The 21,807-nt window shown below is 38.1% G+C and overlaps 1 protein-coding gene across 1 annotated transcript in view; it reads right to left on the bottom strand.

The window, feature by feature from the left end:
- The window catches only part of LOC117385047 (receptor-type tyrosine-protein phosphatase F), a 218,080-nt gene that overhangs the window by 9,821 nt on the left and 186,452 nt on the right, over window positions 1-21,807 (bottom strand). Inside the window, exons 24-28 of the mRNA XM_033982280.2 lie at window positions 20,894-21,069; window positions 12,094-12,213; window positions 10,018-10,172; window positions 8,743-9,028; window positions 5,230-5,408 (exon numbers count right to left, since the gene is read on the bottom strand). Of these exons, the coding sequence (XP_033838171.1) occupies window positions 5,230-5,408; window positions 8,743-9,028; window positions 10,018-10,172; window positions 12,094-12,213; window positions 20,894-21,069 (916 nt within the window). The remainder of the gene's footprint in view (window positions 1-5,229; window positions 5,409-8,742; window positions 9,029-10,017; window positions 10,173-12,093; window positions 12,214-20,893; window positions 21,070-21,807) is intronic.

Below are 21,807 nucleotides of genomic sequence, written 5' to 3'. Positions count from 1 at the left end.
AGAAGAGAGGGAGATGGATGGAGACAGGAGAAAGGAGTGGAAGAAGAGGGAAGAAAGAGGGAGAAGAAGGAGTGAGGGAAAGTGTAGAATGACAAAATGCGGGAGGGGAGAAAGGAGAAAGAATTGGAGGGAATGAGGGGAGTAAGAAAGAGAGGGGGACGAGTGAGTGAGTGAGCTGAAAGATGAGAGAAAGTATTAGAGTGAGGACAGAAGAGATGAGAAAGGGAGATGAGAGGGGAGAAAGGAGAGAGAGAGGAGGAGCAGAAAGGAAGAAAGGAGACTGAAGAAATATGGAAGGAGAGAGGGGTGAAAGATGAGAAATTGTGTTAGAATGAGGGAGAAGAGGAAAGATGGATGAAGAGAGTTAAAGGAGAGAGATAGGAGAGAGGATAGACAGAGCGGAGAGAAGAGGAGAGGAAGGAAAAGACTAGGAGGGAGAGTTACGACTGAACAGCTAATGAAGGTGCTGTGGGCGACGTGCTAATGTGGAACTGGGAGATTAGGATGTGCTCCGGGCCTCTGCACACAAACAGAGGAACAACAGAGAGAGAGAAAAAAAAGAGAAAGAGAGAGGGGGGGGGGGCAGATGGGTGAGAGAAGGGTAAGAAAGAAGTGAAAATGCAGAGAGTGAGGGCAGGTGGGTGAGAGAGATGAAACCGCAGAGAGAGGGAGAAAGGGGTGAAACAGCAGAGAGGGAGGGGCATATGGATGAGAGAGGGATAAGAAATGAGTGAAAAAGCAGAGGGCAGATGTATGAGACAAGTAAGGTGTGTAATGTAAGTACCACAAATACACTTTTAGTTACCATGCTATAGCTGTCCTATATTATAAATGTCAACAGATGCAGGTGAATAGTGGTAAGGTGAAATGCTAACTTTTTCTGCTGTATTTTCTTCCTACTACTTCCCAGAGCTTTAGAGGGAAAATCCAAGGAGGCAGAGGACGGAAATGGAAGCGGCGCACAGGGAACAAACAGGAGCTAAGCAGCGGATGAAAGCTCGAGTCTAAATTGATAGTGCGGTCCCCTCTAACCTCCCTCAAATAAGACCCACAGCCAAAACAAAAACAATCCTGCTCCGTATCATGCCACTCCTGACTTCCCCATCATCTCCTCTCTCCCATGCGTTCTAGCTAGAGGACACCAAACCGCTCGAGTCACCCTCATTACGAATGCTATAGCCTGCACATCCACAGGCCCCGATAGCAGCAGTGAGCGAGCAAGCTAGCGAACAAATCAATGGGCTTGCCTCTCATTAGCTTAGCATATTATTGGCTCTTCAAGGCAGTGCGCAGAGGGGTGAAGGGCGCACTGGAGGGCCCGGTTTAGTTTGTATTTATTTATGCTAGGGCCTTTTAAAAGCAGCTTAATTACACTGTGCTACAGGCGAGCACAACAGGTCTCCACCCGGATGTGTTGATCGTGGAGAGATGTTTGAGATGGGAGATGAAGAGAGGAAATGGAAAGCGACGGCTGTGAAAGATGCTCTATAATACTTCTGAAGATGTTTGAGTAACAAGTGAATATTAATGTAATACAGTGGCAGAGTTGTCAAAAACTGAACTCAAGTAAGAGTAACATTACTTCAAAATGATATTACTCAAATAGAAGGACAAAATAGTGGTCCAAGAAAATATTCAAGGATTAGGGAAATTAGGGATATTAGGGAAAAATGCTACTCAAGTAATAGTAACTTAAAAAACAACTGTCAGGACATAACATCAGATTTATAATTTGATTATGTAATATGAAGTATATTTTCAAAGGATAGACACAAAATATAAAAATAAAATCATATCATAGTCAACATAAAAGCTTTTGTAAATGTTACAGCCTGACAGGTACGCTTCAAGTTACTCTTTTTCCCCTCAAGTTTTTGAGTAAGAGTTTTTACTCTTACTTGAGTAATATCTTGGACCACTACTTTGTACTTGTACTTGAGTAATATTATTTTGAAGTAACATTACTCTTACATGAGTATTTAACAGTATTTGGCTACTCTATCCACCCAATATCCCACTGTCTGCATATCATTAAACTGTTTACACTGAGAGTTAAAATGGAGGGCTGGACTGTATGAAGCACCTTCTCATTAACACTGGGGCTTCTCTCTGATGCTATAGTTCAAAATCCAGCCTTTATGGACTTGCTGCTATTTCTTGCTAAATTTTCCTTTTTACTGTTAAGTCCAATCACAGACTTTTCCTCTTCACACCAGACAGAAAAAAGCAGCAAAGCTGCCGTTTTATCTGTGTCCCTCGTGGAAGCAATTTGAACTGAGAGAGCAAGTGAGGACAACACCAGTAATTCTGCCCAGCACGGCCCACAGCGGACTTCTCTCCAATATACCACCATACTTTTTCATCTGCTCCTGTCTCCTTTAACGGGCTCCGACGCCTGACAACCGCCACACCTGTCATATTAACACCCGCCGACAAGTCGTTCGATAAAATCAACTTTTTCTGTTTTGGACATCATAAAAAGCAACTAAAAGTGGCTCTGGTTGGATTTATAGATGTTTACTTCCGCGTTGGGCCTCGTCTTTTACAGCTGTGATTTAAAAGGCAATGAGTGAGTGGGCTTGTTGCTATTTGCTCTCATAAAGTTGCTCTATTTAATAAATCTTTTGACAGACATCTTATTAGTATTAGCATATTGTGCTGTGCCGTCTATGCAAGCAGTAACCAAGTAAGTATTTACTTTTCAGACTTGTGAAAAGAGCTTATAAACTCATCGCGGTGGGATAATTATGATGCACGGAAATGAGGAAAAACTCTGGACCATTACAAACTGTTTAAAATGAACTAGCTCTGTTTTTCATGCTTTTAATAGAGATCAACAGATATGCGTTTTTTCATGGTCGAAGCCAACAGAGAATCCAGAGAAACCAATCGATAAGCTCTGCTTTTTTGGGACGATATGTATATGCTCGATTTGGATTATTTCCCCTACATCATGCAATTTAAATTTACTACAAATTCACCCAGAAACCCACAGCCCCTTTTTACCACAAACCTATAAGAGAGCTGTGTTTGTTCTGTTATCTTAAGAGTTATCTTAAGAGAACTCAAGAGTGCAAATAAAGTTTTATGCATACTCTTAGGTAGCAGATCAGCCAAAACAAAATATCAGCCTGTGCTGCAGATTTTTATGCCAATAGCTGATGCGCAAAAAAAAGCAAATATCGATCCCATATATCTATATATCACCTATCTCTAGTTTTTAGAACATTAAACATCAGGTAGACATCAGGACTTAGAATAGAATTTGTTTTTGCCAACAATAGTCAGTGACATTCACATCTGTTAATGGGATAAATAGAAATATTGTGTTGTAGAACTGAATTGCTTTTGGAAAAGTAAATAGGAGGAATATTTTACTTAATATTCCTATTTATATAATCATCAATGTAGAAAATTATATACTTTGAGGATTTCATGCTATCAACAGATTTTAGAATAATGAAAAATTAATACTGTTGCCATAGAGATTAAGAATTCAAAATTTCATACTTGGCTGACCACATTCAATCAGTTTGGACAAAAAAATAATAATTTCACAACTGGGAAAGAAAAGTAAAACTATTAAAATGAAATAGCACATATTGGGGTTTTTTGGACCAACTTTAAAATCATTACGACTTCATATGAGCTCAATCAGCTCCAGTCTGTGCTTATCATTGACTTTTTATTATTCACCTGTCATTAACACTGGCTTTTCAATTCCACTTGTCAGCGTCCAGCATGAGACGTGGGCCACAGTACCAGTAAATAAAGTGGAAATTGACAGGTCTAAAGCGCTCCTTCCTGTGTACTGGGGTTTAAACATCAAAACTCAGTGACTTGCGTTAGAATAAAGGGCTGACCAAAACACATCTGACTGCACAGTCGAACATTATAACAGTTTCACCATGTTTGATTTAAAAGTACCCATAGTGTGATCAGTATGCTATTTTAGCGATTATAGTAGTGAATAGATGTATAATTTAATGAGTCAGAGTGCTACCTTTAATGCGGAAGTCATACAAAGGCATACAAGTGTGCATTCTATGTACTAAACATAGTGTAATTTTGTATCAAGTTGTAATCTTGTGTAATATAGAAAATAATATTAAATTAAGAAAGAAAGCTTACTTACAGAATTTACATAAGGATACCCCCTACTGGTCACAGGTGAAATTAAAGGATACAAAGACAGCAGTTTCCCTTGAAAACATCTTACTTACTTTTAAAGTCCTTGTAAAGTTTTACTTGTTCTGGTTTGGTCCTAGTTTGATCCTGATTTAGTCCTGATATAGACTTGGTTTTGTCTTGCTCCAGTCCTGGTTTAGTCAAGGTCTAGTTCAAGTTTAGTTCTAGGTTTAGTCCAGATTTTGATGTGGTGTGTGTGGCCAAGGGTGAACATAGCCTCAGACATGACTTAAAACAAATTCTGATAGACAATGTAACAACAAACCAAATGCCTATGACTCTCAACATATGTGTTATAGTATATCTACAGGTTTCAGAATGACAAACATACATGACAGTAGTAGGGCTGCTCAATGGTAGAAATATTGTTGTGATACTTTGATATACTTTTGACACAACCATTTCAGTTAAATTGAAACTAAAATGTGCATGCCTTAATGAACTAGTTCTCTCTCAAACTCTGCCATTTTCATTTAAAAACACAGTACATTTTTGTGACATGGAGAACCTTGATGGTATTGTGATATATTTACACATGTTTGTTGCAACTATGGTTGTCTAAAGTATTGAAGAACAGATACTAATAGATAAAAATAAATAAATAAAACTAGTATCGGTACTAGATACTCATTTGAACAAGAATTTATACTAAAAATATTACTTAAATGTGGTAACCAGTCTAGCTTTATCAAAACTAGTAAAAAAAACACAATTATTATACTTACAATTACACTCTGTTATCTAAAATGGCGCTTATTATTATCACTGTAGTACTGAAACCGAAACTAAGTATTGAGCAAGTTCCTTAGTATCGAAATCGAGTTTGAAATTTTAGCACCGTGACGGCACTAGTTGCAACAACGATGATTGCGTCAGCTAATACTTTTGCGATATAGCCCTAGGGGCCATAGCTATTGCATTTAACAATTCAAAACTAAATATTATATCTTCTAAATGGGAATAGGTCCTCAACATGTCACATATAACTTGAAGCTGAGACCCATGACTATGTGTAGGCCTATTGGCAGAAGTGTTATTGACCTGTAGCCATCGATGCAGCTGGCGTTGATGTAGTCGGAGCCCTCGACTCCGCGGATGGGCTGCAGACACACACGTGTGGACTCGAAAGGCATGATGTTCACCAGGCGGTTCTTGAACTTGTTGCAGGGCAGGTTGGCGCTGATGAACCGTGACGTGTGGGCTTTGGAGTTGGCCAGTCTCTGTTCAATGGTAGGTGGAAGGGAGAGAGAGGGAAGAGAGGGGGAGGGAGAGAGGAAAAAGAGAGAAAGAGAGAGAGGGAGCAGAGGTGACGGAGGGAGAAGAGACAGAAGAGGGAGAGAGGAAAGGAAAATAGGACAGAGAAAAAAGAGGAAGGGAAGAGCAGAGGGAGAGAGAAAGAGAGAGAGGAGCGATATAAGGAAGAGCAGGTGGAGAGAGAGCGAGAGAGAGAGGGGAGGGAACATAGAAGAGAGGAAAGGAGAAGAGAGAGAAGAGAAGGAAGAGCAGAGTGAGCAAGAGATAGAGAGAGGGAGTAATATAAGGAAAAGCAGGGGGAGAAAGGGAGGGAGAGGAAGCCAAGGAGAGAAGAGACAGAGAAAGAAAGAGGAATAGAGAGATGGAGAGAAAGGGAGAAGGTTGAGAGAAGAGAAGTAGAGAAGTGGCAGAGATTAGCAGAGGATGAGAGGGAGTGGGAGAGGGGGTGAAGAGGGAGAGGGGAGAAGAGTGGGAGAGAGGGGAGAGCAGAGGGTGTTAGTGACCTGTGACCCGCAGTAAACAAACATGGCAGACACCGGTGATTCCCCCATTGAGCTGTGAGTGCGGACTGTCGTGAGCACTGAGTGTATCAGAGGAGGACATGTCAGAGTGGACTGGAGGGGGGCAACAAGACCAACTAACATTTAACCATTCACTTGCCCTTTGGTGAGAGTTAATAAATTACATACAGGAGCACAGTGTAACTTTTCTGATGAGGAGTCCATCACCCGCTTGTCTCCATAGAGATGATATTGCTTTGCCTGGAATATTCTACAGTATGGCATTAAACGTAAATATTTTGTATTTATTCAATTACAGGTGTTTCTATTGTTCAAACATATTCTTGATGTGGGCGGTGGTGCGTTTTACTTGCTTGTGTCCATGGGGATAGATCAGTTTAATATTATATAGTGGCAAGTTCCAGGTAAAGCAATAACAGCTCTATGAATAGAAGCAGGCGGCGGACCCTTCACAAGAAAAATTTTGCAAAGTGTACTTTTAAATTATGTCTAATCCATGTTGAAGTACTCCTAGTACTCTTAAGTACTGGAAAGGATAATATTAATATGCTACAGCTAAAAAAAACATGTCACCTGAACTAAAAGATTCAACACCATGAAACAGAGTACATGCCGTGGTAGCAGCCTGGTATCTTAGCTCTCTTAGGACTTATTGGACTTCTATGCCAAGTTTGAGGCACTATTTGCAATATCCATTTATGTAAGTATCTTTCAGGGAGTGCACTAACATTTAAATACACATTTGATAGTCTGTTTAGGGGACTCTGGCTTTGCTGCTGCTATAAGAAACAGTGGGGGTGGTGCGCTCCATGCTGGCACTCCACCACGCACAGACGGACAGAGCAGGAGAGAGCAGCCGCACTAAAGCTTTACTCTGGGATATTTACTGTGAGCCATGGCCAGATCGAGCAGGCGTCATGGCTTCACTTTTCACTCTCTCACTCACTCTCCCCTGTCTCATTGTATGCGGTTGGCAGTGGCGTGGATGCGATTATCACTTCAGAACAGAATGGATCGTGGTCATAAGAGGGCTAATGGTAGCGCCGCACCGGGAGGAAAGTGTGTAATAACATCACAGTCGATCGCTATTGACAAAAGCTGTGTGTTTGTGCATGTCACCTTGAACTGCGCCAATGAGTGGGAGGGTCTGCAACAGTGCGGTCTGAAGTGAAATGGACTATAAGAGTGGATAAGAATCTTACTATTGACCTGGGCTACTGATAATTAAGTAGCTCTACTGGAAAGATGTGATTTGTTTGCAGCAACATGTTTATTATTAATTAAAGCAACACACTAACTTTCTGGAGGTGGAATGTCACATGATTCCACAGAAATAGAAAGTTAAAGTCATACTTCAGAACATTCTCATTGGATATAGATGAGTTTTATGCCATACAGTGGAATATTAACTAGCACTATTGGAAAGATGTGATTTGTTTGCAGCAACATGTTAATCATTTCTTAAAGCAAGACCCTGTAACTTTCTGGAAGTGGTGCATTGCACGGAAAAAGAAAGTTAAAGTCATATTTCGGAACATTCTTCATGGATATAGAGTTTTATCCCATACGGTGGAATATTAAAACCAACGGAAAAACATTTGTACTACATCTATGTTTTGCAATAAAACCTTCCTAAATGAAAATTATTAAATTCTTCTTCTTATTCTTCTTATTATTATTATGTAATTTACATGTCTTTCAAACATTACGCAAATATCTTGTGCACCTCTGCGGCCATCCTCAAGACATGCTACAATAAGGCTACAAGTGTCTCATAGAAAGTCCTCATAGTCCACATAGTTCTCATGTTTAAGGTTTAATTGCATCAGACGCTGTGACGCTGTGAGCCAGGCAGAAGTAGCCACACATAATTACAGATCGAAGTGCCAATGTGACTCATAGGAAAACATTGACTGGAAGAACTGTGCTGCAGACTAGAAGGTTAAACAGTGCACTTCTAAAGAACCGCATAACAAACCTTTAACTCTCACCTGTCTATAATCAAGCTGGTGTAGACATAAAGCAATGTTTAAATTGACAAAGAAAGCTACCAAGGCCAAATCTGAGCCGACCTGTTCTGAATGAATGCAACCCACACTTTTCTAACCAGAGTGTCGCAGACACCATCATGAATATCGTTTCATATTTTTGATCTTTAATACATTACACACATAGATAATTGATTTAAAGGGGCTGCAAATTGTGTTATGCCCCAGTACACTGTAAAAGCAGCTCTAATTGTAAAGTGTTTTATTGTCTACAAACCAGGAAATAACACTGGTGCACCTCTTCTACCTCTGTTTTTGCTCCTTATTCATCAAACAAGAAACATTTACCTCTCAAAAGCGTATGTTTTTCCACAAACTGTATCAAATATGTAAATAATGTAGTAATAATCTGGCATAACAGAGCATTATTAATGTGCACATCTCACTAACTGCTGCTAACGGTATCTTGGCCTAGCCTAGCTTCTTACGTCAACCTCCCTTGTACACTTTCTGTCACAGTTACAACCATAGATCCATTCTTATAACCTTGTAACCTTATAACCTTGTTAGTTGTTAAATGACAGCAATCTCTTTAACGGGAGATGTGTTGTAGCTATGAAAAGAGGAAATTGCAAACTTGTTCATTCAATCAACCACTGGACCCAGGAAGTGACATCACATTTTGAGAAAACTGTGATATGAATTTTTGGCATGTCACCCACTCTACAAAAGAATTAACCTATTGTGCATGTTCTCGATTGCTTATACCCACAGTATGTTGTGTGTCTCACCTTGAACTCTAGCTCCATGGCCGTGACTGTCTCTCCGGGCGGGGGCTGGGTCAGTTTCTGGATGTGTGCGTACAGGTTTCGTGCTGGGACCTCTGTGTTGCCGCATGTGGCTGCCTCCAGGAGTGCCTCGTGGATGAAAATGTACTGATCCTCCGTCTGGACCATGTAGTTCCTCTGGGCCCTCATACAAGTCACGTGACCATAGATGTCCACAGACTTCTCGTGCTTCATTCGCTCCAACATGGCATCGATCACAATGAAGCAGCCTGTCCGGCCTACTCCAGCGCTGTACAGGACACATCCACAAAGGTTAACAGCTATTAATATAACACCAGGCATGGACAATGGCACAGCTATACCAGAGACAGGACACATTTGTCTTCTTTACGCTCAGGCCTTATATGGGTATCAGTATAGCGTGAGAACATTATCGGGGGAACGGGGTTATAAAAACAATTTACATTTTTATCACCAGCAAGTTGTATTTGGTAATATTATTTTTCATTATATTAAAATGATCACACTTTGCTCAATTAAGCTGTAATGTAACGGCATAATAGCATTAGGGAATTTATTACGATGGCAGACATATTTTTTCACAATTAATGACTATAAAATGACTATAAATATGAGCGGTGGATGTGGATCTTTTTAAACAAATTGCTTCTACAAAATCATTAAGATAAATACATATAGCAAAACCAGCAGAAAAATCAAATTTCTCCAGTTAAAGGTTGGTGACAAGCATTTATTAGTAAAATCTGTGGAGAGACGACCTAGATCACAGTATATTTGGATGTTTTTTAAGACATTAAAGATGTAGCAAACTCCTACCATAAAAGTTACCTAATGCATCTTTAAGACTCCTTATTTTCTATTACTTATGTTTAATAGTTCTTTAGGTCTAAGATGAGGACACAGTTGGACAGGGCTGTACATTGCCTGGCCAAAAGAAAAGTCGCCACCAAAAGAAAAGGTCACACGCTCTAATATTCGTTGGACCGCCTTTTAGCTTTGATTACGGCACACATTCACTGTGGCATTGTTTTGATAAGCTTTTGCAATGTCACAAGATTTATTTCCATCCAGTGTTGCATTCATTTTTCACCAAGATCTTGCATTGATGATGGTGCTGCTGTACCTAGATCTGACCATCTGCAGCAGCCCCAACCTATTTGCTTGGTTAAATCTAGGTGGTGACTTTTTTGGCCAAGCAGTGTATAACAATCCCCTGTTCTCTTGACTTTACAATGCATGAACAGTGTAGTCACAGACCTGCAGTGGACCACCATGGGCCCAGCATCCGGAGGGTTGCAGGCCTTGACCCGTCTAAGGAAGGCCAGGATGGGGGTGGGATACTCAGGTACGCCGTGGTCTGGCCAGGCCATGAACTGGAACTGTCTCACCTCTCGCTTCTCACTCGAGCCATTCTGCAACAAAGGGTTTTCAATATCAGGCAAGACAAAACATAAGTGTGCTTTGCCCTTGCTGTACACACAACAACTGAAATGTACCTACAGTCAAAGTGGTAAATAAATTATGATCAGCTAAAGATACATGGTGTAACTTTTAGATGACTCCACGGAGATGTTATAGTGTTGCCTTGAATTTCAATAGTAGGTTGATTGTGCCCACAGTAAGAATGTATGTTTTTCTAGGTATTCATAAAAACACATGTAAGTGAATACATGCAAGATAAATTTAATGTGTACTGTGGAACATTCCAGGTCATATAATAACATCTCCATGGAGACAAGCAGGTGGCAGATCATCTACCAGAAAAGTTACGTAGTGCATCTTTAACAAAGCAAAATATTATGCTTTCCAAAATAAGAGTCCAGACCTGAACTATCCTAAGGAGAATATGTGAAGAACCTAAAACCAAAGTAAATGCAATGAACCAAGAAACTAAAGACATACAGTTTTCAGTGAAAATAGTTACATTTCACAATAGTAAAACTAACACGGAACCTTTAGTGATGAGAGCTAATTCCCCACAAAACAAAAATATCACAAGAAGGGTGTGAATAATTTTAGACTTAACCTTAGCTAAGATTGTTCAACATTTTGTAAAAAAGACTTGTCACATTTGCATAACTTTGTATTGGGAATTTGGGAATTTTTTGTCAAAATATGAACAAATCTCTAAACTATTTTAAGAAACGGGTCAACCTGAGTTAATTTGGTGGTTAATAGGTTTTGCTGTCAAGAAGCTCAAATAACAATAAATTCAAACTTAGATAATTTCAAGCTCTTATCATGCCCCTGAAATAGATTCCAGGTATTGTCACATTCCTGATGGAAACCAAGACTTTGATGAGGATGTGACATGATGGGGAAGTCGCTGGTAAAAACTACAGGACTAGAGGACAAAACATTGGGCGAATCATCAGCTGGCTTCATCAAACCGGAGAAATTAAATCCTTTATTGCAGCTCGGAGAACAAGAGACAAATCGTGGATCTTAAAAACCAATTACAGCAGTGAAAAAAAATATTCCAGTGGTTATCAAAAATTACTTTTTTAAATGTGACCCTGGTAATGAGGAAGTCCAATTATCCAGAGGGGACATGCCCTTCGCAGACAGGCTCGAGCTAAACACTTAAAAGGGAAAGAGTGTATTTTATTCTAATGTGTGGTTAGATGTTAATTGGTTAAAGGAGAGCCAGCTCTGAAAACATGGACCAATCTCATAGAAGGAGCTAAAAGAACTGGTGGTAAAGATGCACCGGATAGTTGAGTTACTTTGTCTATTAAACTAAAAAGTCACTACCATTAAAATACAAAACTATACCATACTATACCATACTATACTATACTATACTATACTATACTATACTATACTATACTATACTATACTATACTATACTATACTATAATACTATTACTACATATGCAATATTATTATATTAGATATACTATATACACATATATTCACTTATTCACAATATGAAGTATTTTAAAATTTTCAACCAAACCATTTCAACCATTTTCTTACTTTTTTCCACGAACCAAAAGTCAACAGTGACAAACCTTCTATACAAATATGCTATAAAATAAGATTTGTTTTAGCTGAATTACTAGTCACAGTCCATTGCTGGGTTTCAGATGAAATTACATCCTCTAGGCCAATATCATTTAATACAGACGGGGGGCAGCTAAAATTGATATTGTTAAAATGCTGTTTTTGCTGTAATACAAGAAGTTAATGGGACTCGTCACTAACAGAAATAATTTGTGCATTTACCTTTCAGTGTGAAATGTTGCATGGTGAGATTATGGGATAGTAACACGTGCAGTAACATTTTGCTTAGTGCACATGTAAGCTGTCATGAAAAATGGCAGCCATTACCTTGTAGAGGGCGAATGTGCGCACGCTGTAAGTGGCCAACTCCACTGTGTCCAGCATGGTGACCTGGATCATCCCATAGGTCTCTGTGCCTCGTGCAGGCCAGTACTGGTCACACTTCACCTGGTGCAGGAAAGGAGGGAGAGGGGGATAGGTGGAGAGAAAGAGAGGAGGAAAGGAGGGTGGGTGGAGAGAGAGGTGAAGATGGAGAGACCAAAAGCGAGGAGGGGGTAAGAAAAGAGGGGGAGGGGGAGAGTGAGAGAGGAAGGGAGAGAGAAATAGGAGAAAGAAGAAGTTAAGAGAGAGCAAGAAGGAGAGGGAGGACAGTATAAGAAAAGGAAGGGAATTGGAGAAGATAAGGGGTGAGAGAGAGAAAGAGAGGGAGGAAGGAAAGAGAGGGAGATGGGGAGAGGGGAGACAGAGTACAATGTCAGCAGTGAAACATCAAGCGTGAGGTGGAGCAACTTGTTAGATCATTGATTAACAACAAGCCACATTAGAGGTTCACTGTCCATTGTCTCATTAAAACGGAGGTCGCCCACGGTAACAACGCACACCTGTATTTGAGACGACTTTCAAAGGGACAATAAGCTAACGCCATGTCCCTGACGAAGCTCTGATCATTTGTAATTAGCTAATGGTTGGGCGGGCTTACAAGCCTTTGTCATGTAAGCTATTGGTGTTGATTGGAAACTGATTTTATTAAGCTACATTTGCCCAGTTTTGGCAAGTGTGGGGAACAGATGACAAAACAACTTAACAATACATTGCATGGAGTTTGAAAAAATTGGATTTTGGATAGTGTGCTACTAAAATATTTATTCTATTCTAGTTTGATACTAAGGAATACACTGGATACTCAATACTGATTCCAGTGCCACAATGATAAATAAAAACACTCTTTTCTTGACAAAAGAATGTTGAATGATTTTCCACATTAAATCATAGTATTTTCTTTATATTGCCATGCATGATTGATTTACATGTTACATTATCTGGATTAGTGGCCTATTATTTTAAAAAAGAAAGTACAGTTTGTATTCAAATCTGAAACTCATGAGTAGTGACTGGTTGGGAGGTTAAAATGTTTTGTGCCATCACAGCTCATTGGTGATGATTCAAAGTAAATGAAAGGATCTGAAATGCCTAGAATAATGTGAAATCTGTCTGTTACGGGACAGAAGGTTGGACCACCTGGTTCAGTGTGTGCACAGGGCTCACCTCAGAATACAAAGCAGGAAAATCACCAAATTTCCACTTTGCAAACTCATTTCAACGACTGGAAGAATTTCACCAGATTTTAACGTGCCTCTGTTTGGCAGGAGCTACAGAAGTTAGATGGAAGCGGCGTGTTTTGATCCAACATTTGAAATTCACCTCAAGCAGTCATTTAGGGGGATTTAAAACACTGGCTTTTCATCAGCAATAAAAAGACGCATGTGCAGCCTTTTTAGAAAAAATAAATAAATCAATTACTAAGTTTTTGGTTCCCCAGGAATAAATCTATTTAAATGAATGCAATTTTCAGCTTCCTGTTATATGCCATATTTTGAGGACTTTTCCCCCATTTAAAATATATATTTTGTTTTAAATTGTCAATCACTATGGTAACAGTCCTCATCCAAACCCACAACATAGTGATATTAGAAAGCTGAAAGAAAGGCTATTGAGACTTTGATGTCATCAACATGGGGGTGTGATGCGAACTGCAAACTCTGCTCTGTTCGAAGTTCTGTTATTCAAGTTAGACTTTAATCTGAGCTTTAAAACTATTGTTTTAACACAATCTGACCAGAAATAACTGAACAACAAAGGTGAGCTGATTTCTCACATAAAATTACAGTCATAAGCTAGGTAGCACTAGCCACAGTTTTTCAGTCAGTAACGTTCACCTTTTTGTCCCTGAACAGGACCATGAAAACTTGTATTGAACACAGGCTCCTGAAAATGTGTTTTTATTTTGTTGCTGAGATTTCAGACAATCTTAAAACTTTTTGGTTGTGTTTACTAATGTGTGCACTGTATCACTAGAGTAACTGTTAAATATTCTGTCATAGACATACATGCAGTACACCCCCAGTGTGATGTCACTGTAAAGTATCAATATGGTCACATTAGAGAGCAGCCAACTGTATTCAGATTCAGAGTATATCTAATTTCTAATATCTAACAGTTTTGTATTAATATAGATGGTAAAAAAGCTTGCACATCAATACCAGTTTTTGAAGCATATTAGTTTAGTAAATGTAACCCAAAATTAAATTCAACCCAGACACTCCTCTCCTGTTGGTTCATTTTCCCCTGCCATCGCCACACATTGAAAATACAGCCCCTGTGCGTGTGTTATTGTTGCTACAAGCATCTCTGGCTCCTATTGATTTGGGCAACATAATATAGCCTGAGATGTGGCGCAGGTAGGCTAATCGTATTGATGGAGCGGTGCAGAGTTGACATTTGCGAGCCACACCTTTGGCAGCCTCCGTCAGCTCGGCCCAAATCGACAGAACACAAAGCGCTAAATTTCACATCGTCGCATTTCACCTGAGTCCTGACAGGTCCTATTCAGATGCACTGGTACAAAGAGCCAGACAAACTGTGTGAGTGATGGAGCATGCTGGCAGAATAAACATATGGATTTAGCAGTCAGCAATGTAATGAATAACAGGTCGGGAGTCTGGCGGTACATGCCAAGTCATATACAAATAAGAGGTTATTATAAGGTGAATATTTCATGTTTACATAATGCATCTGTCTACAACTATTATTACAACACTTCAAGCATAAAAGGGTGAAGCTTCTAAGTGCACAATTCAGCAATTTCTCTATAGAAAACAGACTGCCTTTGAATGCACACTGATTATATAATTATGCTGGATGCTACATGTTGGTTCACTGTGTTATTTTAAGTACACAATTTGTCAAAAAATAGTCAACTTCAAACTAAGGTTGTAAAAAGTATAAAAAATCAGATACTAATCGATACTAATACTGAAACTCATCACTTGAGCATGTATTGATACTAAAAAGTCACATTCAAAAGGACAAAAATTAGCCTTTCCTGAATAGCTTTAGAATGATTTTGGATTGTATCAGAACAAGCATAAGATTGCCCTAGTATGTCCATGGATCAATATGGAACATACCTGGATGACTTAGGGATTACTCAGATATAAAATCACATGGTAATATAAAAGAAAGTGCTATTATTTAATGCTGAAAACCACATTCTATTGTCTAAAGAAAGAGCTTTTTTATTATCGTCATGGTATCAGAATGGATTTTGCACATCAAGTCTATTCCTTAGTATCAATATCATATGTCATATATCATATCATCATCGATATTTGAAATCTCAGTATCTCAGATGACAACACTAGTTTAGTCACATAGTTACTAGTTTAGTTCTCATAAAATCCCTATTATAATGGATGAATGAGCACTGAAATAGTCTTGCATTAGGTACTATATATTAGAAATTGTGCTTTAAAAAACCAAACACTTGAACTGACATATTAAAAGTGTATTCAAATTATTTTAAATGTCGTTCCTTAACAAAGAAGTTGTCAAAAAAGTAATTAGCTCAGTTTAATATTCAACATGCTTTATCAGATTGTTTCTTTAAAGGACAAATTTATATCCATGGAAACAAGCAAGCCAAGCTTAGAAGCTGCTCAGAGTAAGAACACAAAAACAACACCTGCACCTGAATGAATCCAATATCGATACGTTTATAGCCATACTTCAGAATATATCAAGCGAAGCAATAATATTTTAAGAAAAGTTACACGGTGAACCTTAAATTTTTTATTTCTTTAGTATCTTGGTCTGATATTGTCCTTATGTTTCAGTTTGCTTTGACACAGTGCAATGGGTCCCTAGAGGTCGATACTGCTGTGATGTGCCTCCGCTTTGAACCCTGCTCCCTCACAGTGTCACCTCAGCCTTTACAGAGGACACAAGCCTCTGTAATCTACACATACACACACATCAACGCTTTTGCTCTTATTTCAAATCATGACCTTTCACTTTTTATTTATTATTTTAGAGAGGTCTAATGATAAACTAGTGGTGGCTGCGGCCGCCACTGCTGTTGGATCTTGTCATGTCTTGTTTGGCAGCCGACAGTGACAGGTGGAGGTGACTCACTCACACATGTGCTTGGTTTAAATGCACTTGTATTTATGTTGCAAAAGAAATAAAATGATATTTGTAACAGTTGTAAGAAGAGAAAATGATCAGTGTAATGTTGTGAATGATTTGAGGTCAAAAGATATGCATTTAAGAAGTACAGGTATAGTGAGGGAGCACAGTAGGCACTAAAATTTGTGTCTCTAAAATTTGTGTCACACTCAAAGTACTCCCTAATGACTTTGTGTAATTTAGGGTTGTCAAAAGTAAAACAAATTAGATACTAATCAATATTAAAGCTAGTATCATAACTGGATACTCATTTAAGCAAGTATCGATACGAAAAATGTCACATTCACAGGACAGAAATGAACCTTTCCTGAATACCTTTAGAGTGATCTTGAGATGTATCAGAACAAGTATAATACATAGACTAGTATACGCCCATGGACCACTATTGAACCTATCTGGACCACTGAGGTATTACACAGATATAAGGCCACATGGTAATACACATGGTAATACAACAGAAATGTGAGGGTTTTTAATTATCATCATGGATTTGGTATTGAGTCAATGCTCAGTTTGACTAGTGTATTCCTTAGTATCGAAATCAAATTTTAGTATCGTGACAACACTAGTATATTGTCAATGATTACTCTTATATTTTCTTCTTTTAATAATATTGGTATCCAACCTCTAAAACATTTATAAGGAAACACTGCCTTAATACAAGTTGGAAGGACCACAAAATGGAAAATAAGATTATGAATGATGCCAGTGTTTTAGAGAAAGGTCAGTCATTTGGAAACGTTGAATATACGGGTCATTAGTTTTGCCATTGACCTTTACCCCACATCACTGGAACCATTTGTAACTGGCTGATCAGCAACCACAACTGAAATGAGTCCAGTATGTCTTGAGAGTAACATTATGCGAAAAAAAGTTCTTAAATGTTAGGGTGACATTTTAGATCTGGTGAGTTTAAGACTTATTAAGATGACAGTACTAGATAATCACTATTCAAACATTTTATGTGCACGGTGGCATACAACCAGTTCTATTTTCGCGGCCCAACTATTTTTATCAAAAATTTAAGTTTTTATTTTGGAATGAGTAAAAGTCATCTATTGCTTATAATTATGAATTGTATCTGCTGGAAATTAAAATGACACCAAGGAAGAGTAACTGACCCAGTATGCTGCAGATGCTGATGGGGCTCATAATAATGTTCATATGATACAGTTAATCTCTTGCCTTTCTAATAGGGCTGCAGTCGACTAAAGACACTCTTGGTTGACTAAAGATGTGCTGCCAATTGATTGGTTGACTAAAAGGGGGCATGGCAAAAGCTCTCAAAACTATTATGCATCTATGTATCTGACCCAAACTGCACTCACAAGACAAGAGTTCATGCAAAAAACACTATTTATGCAGAAAGTACTAAGAAACAATGTATTTATATAAAGACAGATTGACCTCTGCCTTTTCACATATAAATGCTAAAATGTACCAGATCTTCAGCTAACTCACTCACTCACTTCTCCTTTCTGCTGTTAACAACTAAACGACTAAAGGACAAATGAAAAATAGCATAGGGTTATCAAAATAATTTATAATCATTTGAACAGGTTTTGATAGCAAAGAAAAGAAAATCAGTTTTATTGTCTAAAAAGCATTATTGACAAAATCATGTTTGAAATTTTAGTAATGTGACAGCAGAACAGCAGAACACAAGGATAGTAAGGAAATGTATTACTGTTACTAGCTGCTTTCCAAGAATAATTAAAAGCTATCCTCTCTTTTTAGTCTACTTTGTACAAACCACTTTGGTGATTCTCGGTGGAGCAAAACACTGAGCTTTGTTCCATATTGATAGCTCTAGTTCCCAAATTATTTCCTGCATGAGTGCTTTTAAATCCATCTTTATCTTGTCTAAATGATTACCTTTTTTCACATGTCTCTCTTGATTAAATATGATGAAGTTGTGATAGTGATTTTTTTAATGAGCTTTTAAAATAAGTTTGATATATTACATAGCTGGAGTTGCATTTTGTTTCATTCACATGTTTGAGTAACCCTTTATTATTAGTCTGTCTGCATCTTGACAGCTCAAAATGCTCTGTTCCACCTTGTGATGACATGAAGCGGTAGTTTTCAAGTTAACAGCTATGTCTATACACGTTTGTGATGGAGTATAGAGACTTCCCTCATTACCACATAACATCACAAGGTGGAACAGAGTGTTTTCTGTTTGAGAGAAGAACTCTCTCAAATATGCAGGATCAGTGTGAATGAAACAAAACACAACTCCAGGCATATGATGTGATGAGGAAATGTCATTAAAACATAGATCAGAAAATAGTGTAATATGGGCCCTTTAAGGTGTAGCTTCTTGACTAGGGCTGTATGCTGATTTATTTTCTTCGAAGGTTTTATCAGTGCAAGTATGTGAAGGTAATTAAATAAAGCAAGGCCAATTTTGAATCTTGACTTGCCATGCATTCGTGCTTTTCCTTTTATGAGTTTGAGTGTATTTTTAGGAGCGCAGAGTTGTTGGGTGACGATCCTCTTAACGCCGTCTTCACAGATTTTATTGTGCGGCTCTTTTAAAGATTTGAATTCACAGGAAGCGCAGAACAAAATTGAGATGGAAATAAACACTGAACTCTGAGTGGGAGTGCTATACACTATCTTTGTTATTGGAGATAAATTTGCTTCATATTTTTGGTTTGTAAGTAACTAATGTTTTGTATCAGGATCGGCTAAAAACAGGTTTCATTTTGATCAGATTTGTTTTAGTATTATTTATGCGTGTTGTGTCTTCTATTGCGAGAAGGTTATTTATAAGATATCACCTGTATATCTGAAAACAGGGTACATAGTCTCTTATGTATATGACTATAATTATATTAGAAGGCCTCATTGGATTATTTATAAATTCATTTTTAATTAAGGATTGATTTAAATTTGTTTTTTGCATTCAATTACAGACCTCCATCGAGATAAGCAAGTTTAATGCCATTCTGTAGAACATTCCAGGCAAAGCAAGAACACTGTCCTGCCCAAAAATCTGTGGACGATCGCATAAAAATGGTCTTTTCGTCATTAAAAAATCATTAAAAGTCTGACATTATTTCGTTTGCAGTTAGGACCACATGAGTAGTCACTGCAACAGCCCAAAATACAGAAGTGCACTTGAGGGAGGATAATCGAAAATGGCTGCTGTAAGCACGAATGCACAAAAGTATTCAGAAAACAGGGTGAAACTTTAGTGAGCGCTGAAGACACATGCAGTGATAGTGTCTATAGAAAGTACTCTTTGAAGTATTTGCGGCTTTGATCAGACTGACAAATCCTGCTTTAGACCAGGACTAGACCTCTATGCCCCGGGCTTTGTTTTCTGCTACAAGACGTCAACATACATTAACATACACCACACATGTCAGTAACCCTGAATATTTAGCTTCCACAAAGTGTCTGGAAACTTTGATGCCAATGTTCTGTTTGAAAATGTATTTTGTTTTGTGGCGTCCCCCTGCTGGCTGCTCTGTGACAAGAGGGGAAGGTATAGGAATATTCTGCTAGCATTTAGTGTTTAGTAATAGCTCACACAAATGTTACTTTTCTAATTTCACATATATCCTTTTTAGAGTCATTTGTCCCCTAAAGTTCTCAAAACTATTACCGGTACATATCGCTAATTATCTGACCCAAACTGCACTCACAAGACTACACCTGCATGGGAGTTCAAGCACTAGACTAGTGCACAATGCATTTATATAAAGACAGATAAAACTCTAAGTTAAAGCTGCCTTTTTACATATAAACACCAAAAAATACCAAATCAAAACTCACTAACATCTCCTCTCTGCTATTGTCCCATATTAATCATTATAATCTAAATAAAATTATTAGTCAACTTAATCGCCTAAACAAACAGAGGCCTAGAGTCATACTTTAATTATTGTATTCTATCTATGTTCATCAGCGTTTCAGTTTTATGCAACTAAAACCTGGCATAATCTTCCTTAAGATGTGAAACAGGCCTCTACTTTGACAATGTTTAAATCCAGTCTCAAACCGGTTCTGCTTAGCTGTGCATATGACTGAAAGGTTTTTAATCTGCCTCTTCTCTTTTAATGTTAACTTCATGATGATTATTTGTGATCAGTTATGTTTTGATTTGTTGAATTGTGATTTTAATGTCTTCTTTAATTCTGTAAAACAACATTTGGCAAGTCAAAATTGATGAATTTTTCCAACTATTCAAAAGAAAAAAAAAAGAAAAAAAAAGAGAGTGATATTGCCTATACATTTTAAAATGCTTAGATGAGAAGCATAAAGAAGCAACTGCCAAGGATCTGCAATTTTATCCAAAGAAAAAAAACAGATGCATATCTAGAACCCAGCCCACCCATTCAGAATCACTAGTTCGAGTCATGTTCAAATGCCAAGACAAACTTCAATCCAACACACTTCTCATTAGTAAACTCAGCCTAATTCAAACTAATTGTGTTGCTGTGCTGTTTCTAATTAATATGGTGCATAATATAAGCAATTTAATTTCCAAGTACTCAGTAAACCAACATGTCATTAAATATTAACTGTTGAGGCATGAACTTAATTAAATCGCTTGTTGTTGTCACTGTGGTAATGTGTTTTATGTACATACCCGCGATTTCTCCTCCAGTCTGGTCATCATTACTATAGTATTGGACCTCTGCTCCCACACCATCCTCCAAAAGTCACTAAGAGTCTCCGGTAGTGGACCTTGTGTTGCGATGTATGCGTTTTGCTTTCTGTATCCGTCTATGTAGTTTGCATTGATGTAGTCACTACCAGGAACAGCTGCAATAAAAAAAAAGAGGTTAAAGGCTATTTGGTTAAAGCGGACCAATTACGCAAAATTGACTTCAGAGTTTTCAACCATGTTATAATTGTTTCCCTTATTATTTACCCTCTCAAAGTAGTATTTAGGATGATTCATACATGTTTGGGCAATGTTTATACTCCTCTGCACAAGACGTCATTGCTCCGATCAAACCCCATTTTTACCGCTGCTGGTATATGCCCACTGCTCTGTACTTACTTCATTCTCTAATTTTATTTTCTTAATCTGTGATACAAGTAGGATTCGGCAGCTTTGCCTAATCATGTTGTCACTTGCTAATATGATCTCCAGTTGTCAATAGGAGGTGCCGACAGTTGAACGGTTCTTTGTCATGTTTACAGTGACGTCAGCTCTCATTGGGCACTTCAGTTTTCCAATGTGGAAGTCAAAGGACTTGTTTCTTTTATTAAAATGTTTTAAATTAATATTGCGAAAATGTCCAAATTATAACATAATGATCCACAGGTGTTGTAGATTATAACTATATAACAAACTCAAGCACAACATGTTTTCTTTGAGGTTGTTCTTATAATCAGGCATTACTACAATCAAGGATATTTAAACGTCTTTTCATGTAGCTTCAGATATGTCCTTGGTCAATGTTGATTTCTATGTATAGACCTCTCAATTTTTAATGCATGCGAGCTACATCCCTCCACATAGTAAGGTCACGCAGTTAGCATACTGTCCTTGCA

This window comes from Periophthalmus magnuspinnatus, chromosome 17 (assembly GCF_009829125.3).
Source record: "Periophthalmus magnuspinnatus isolate fPerMag1 chromosome 17, fPerMag1.2.pri, whole genome shotgun sequence".
In the NCBI taxonomy this organism is placed as follows: domain Eukaryota; kingdom Metazoa; phylum Chordata; class Actinopteri; order Gobiiformes; family Gobiidae; genus Periophthalmus; species Periophthalmus magnuspinnatus.
The sequence above is the reverse complement of the archived record's forward strand: the minus strand, read 5'-3'. Positions and strand labels throughout refer to the sequence as shown.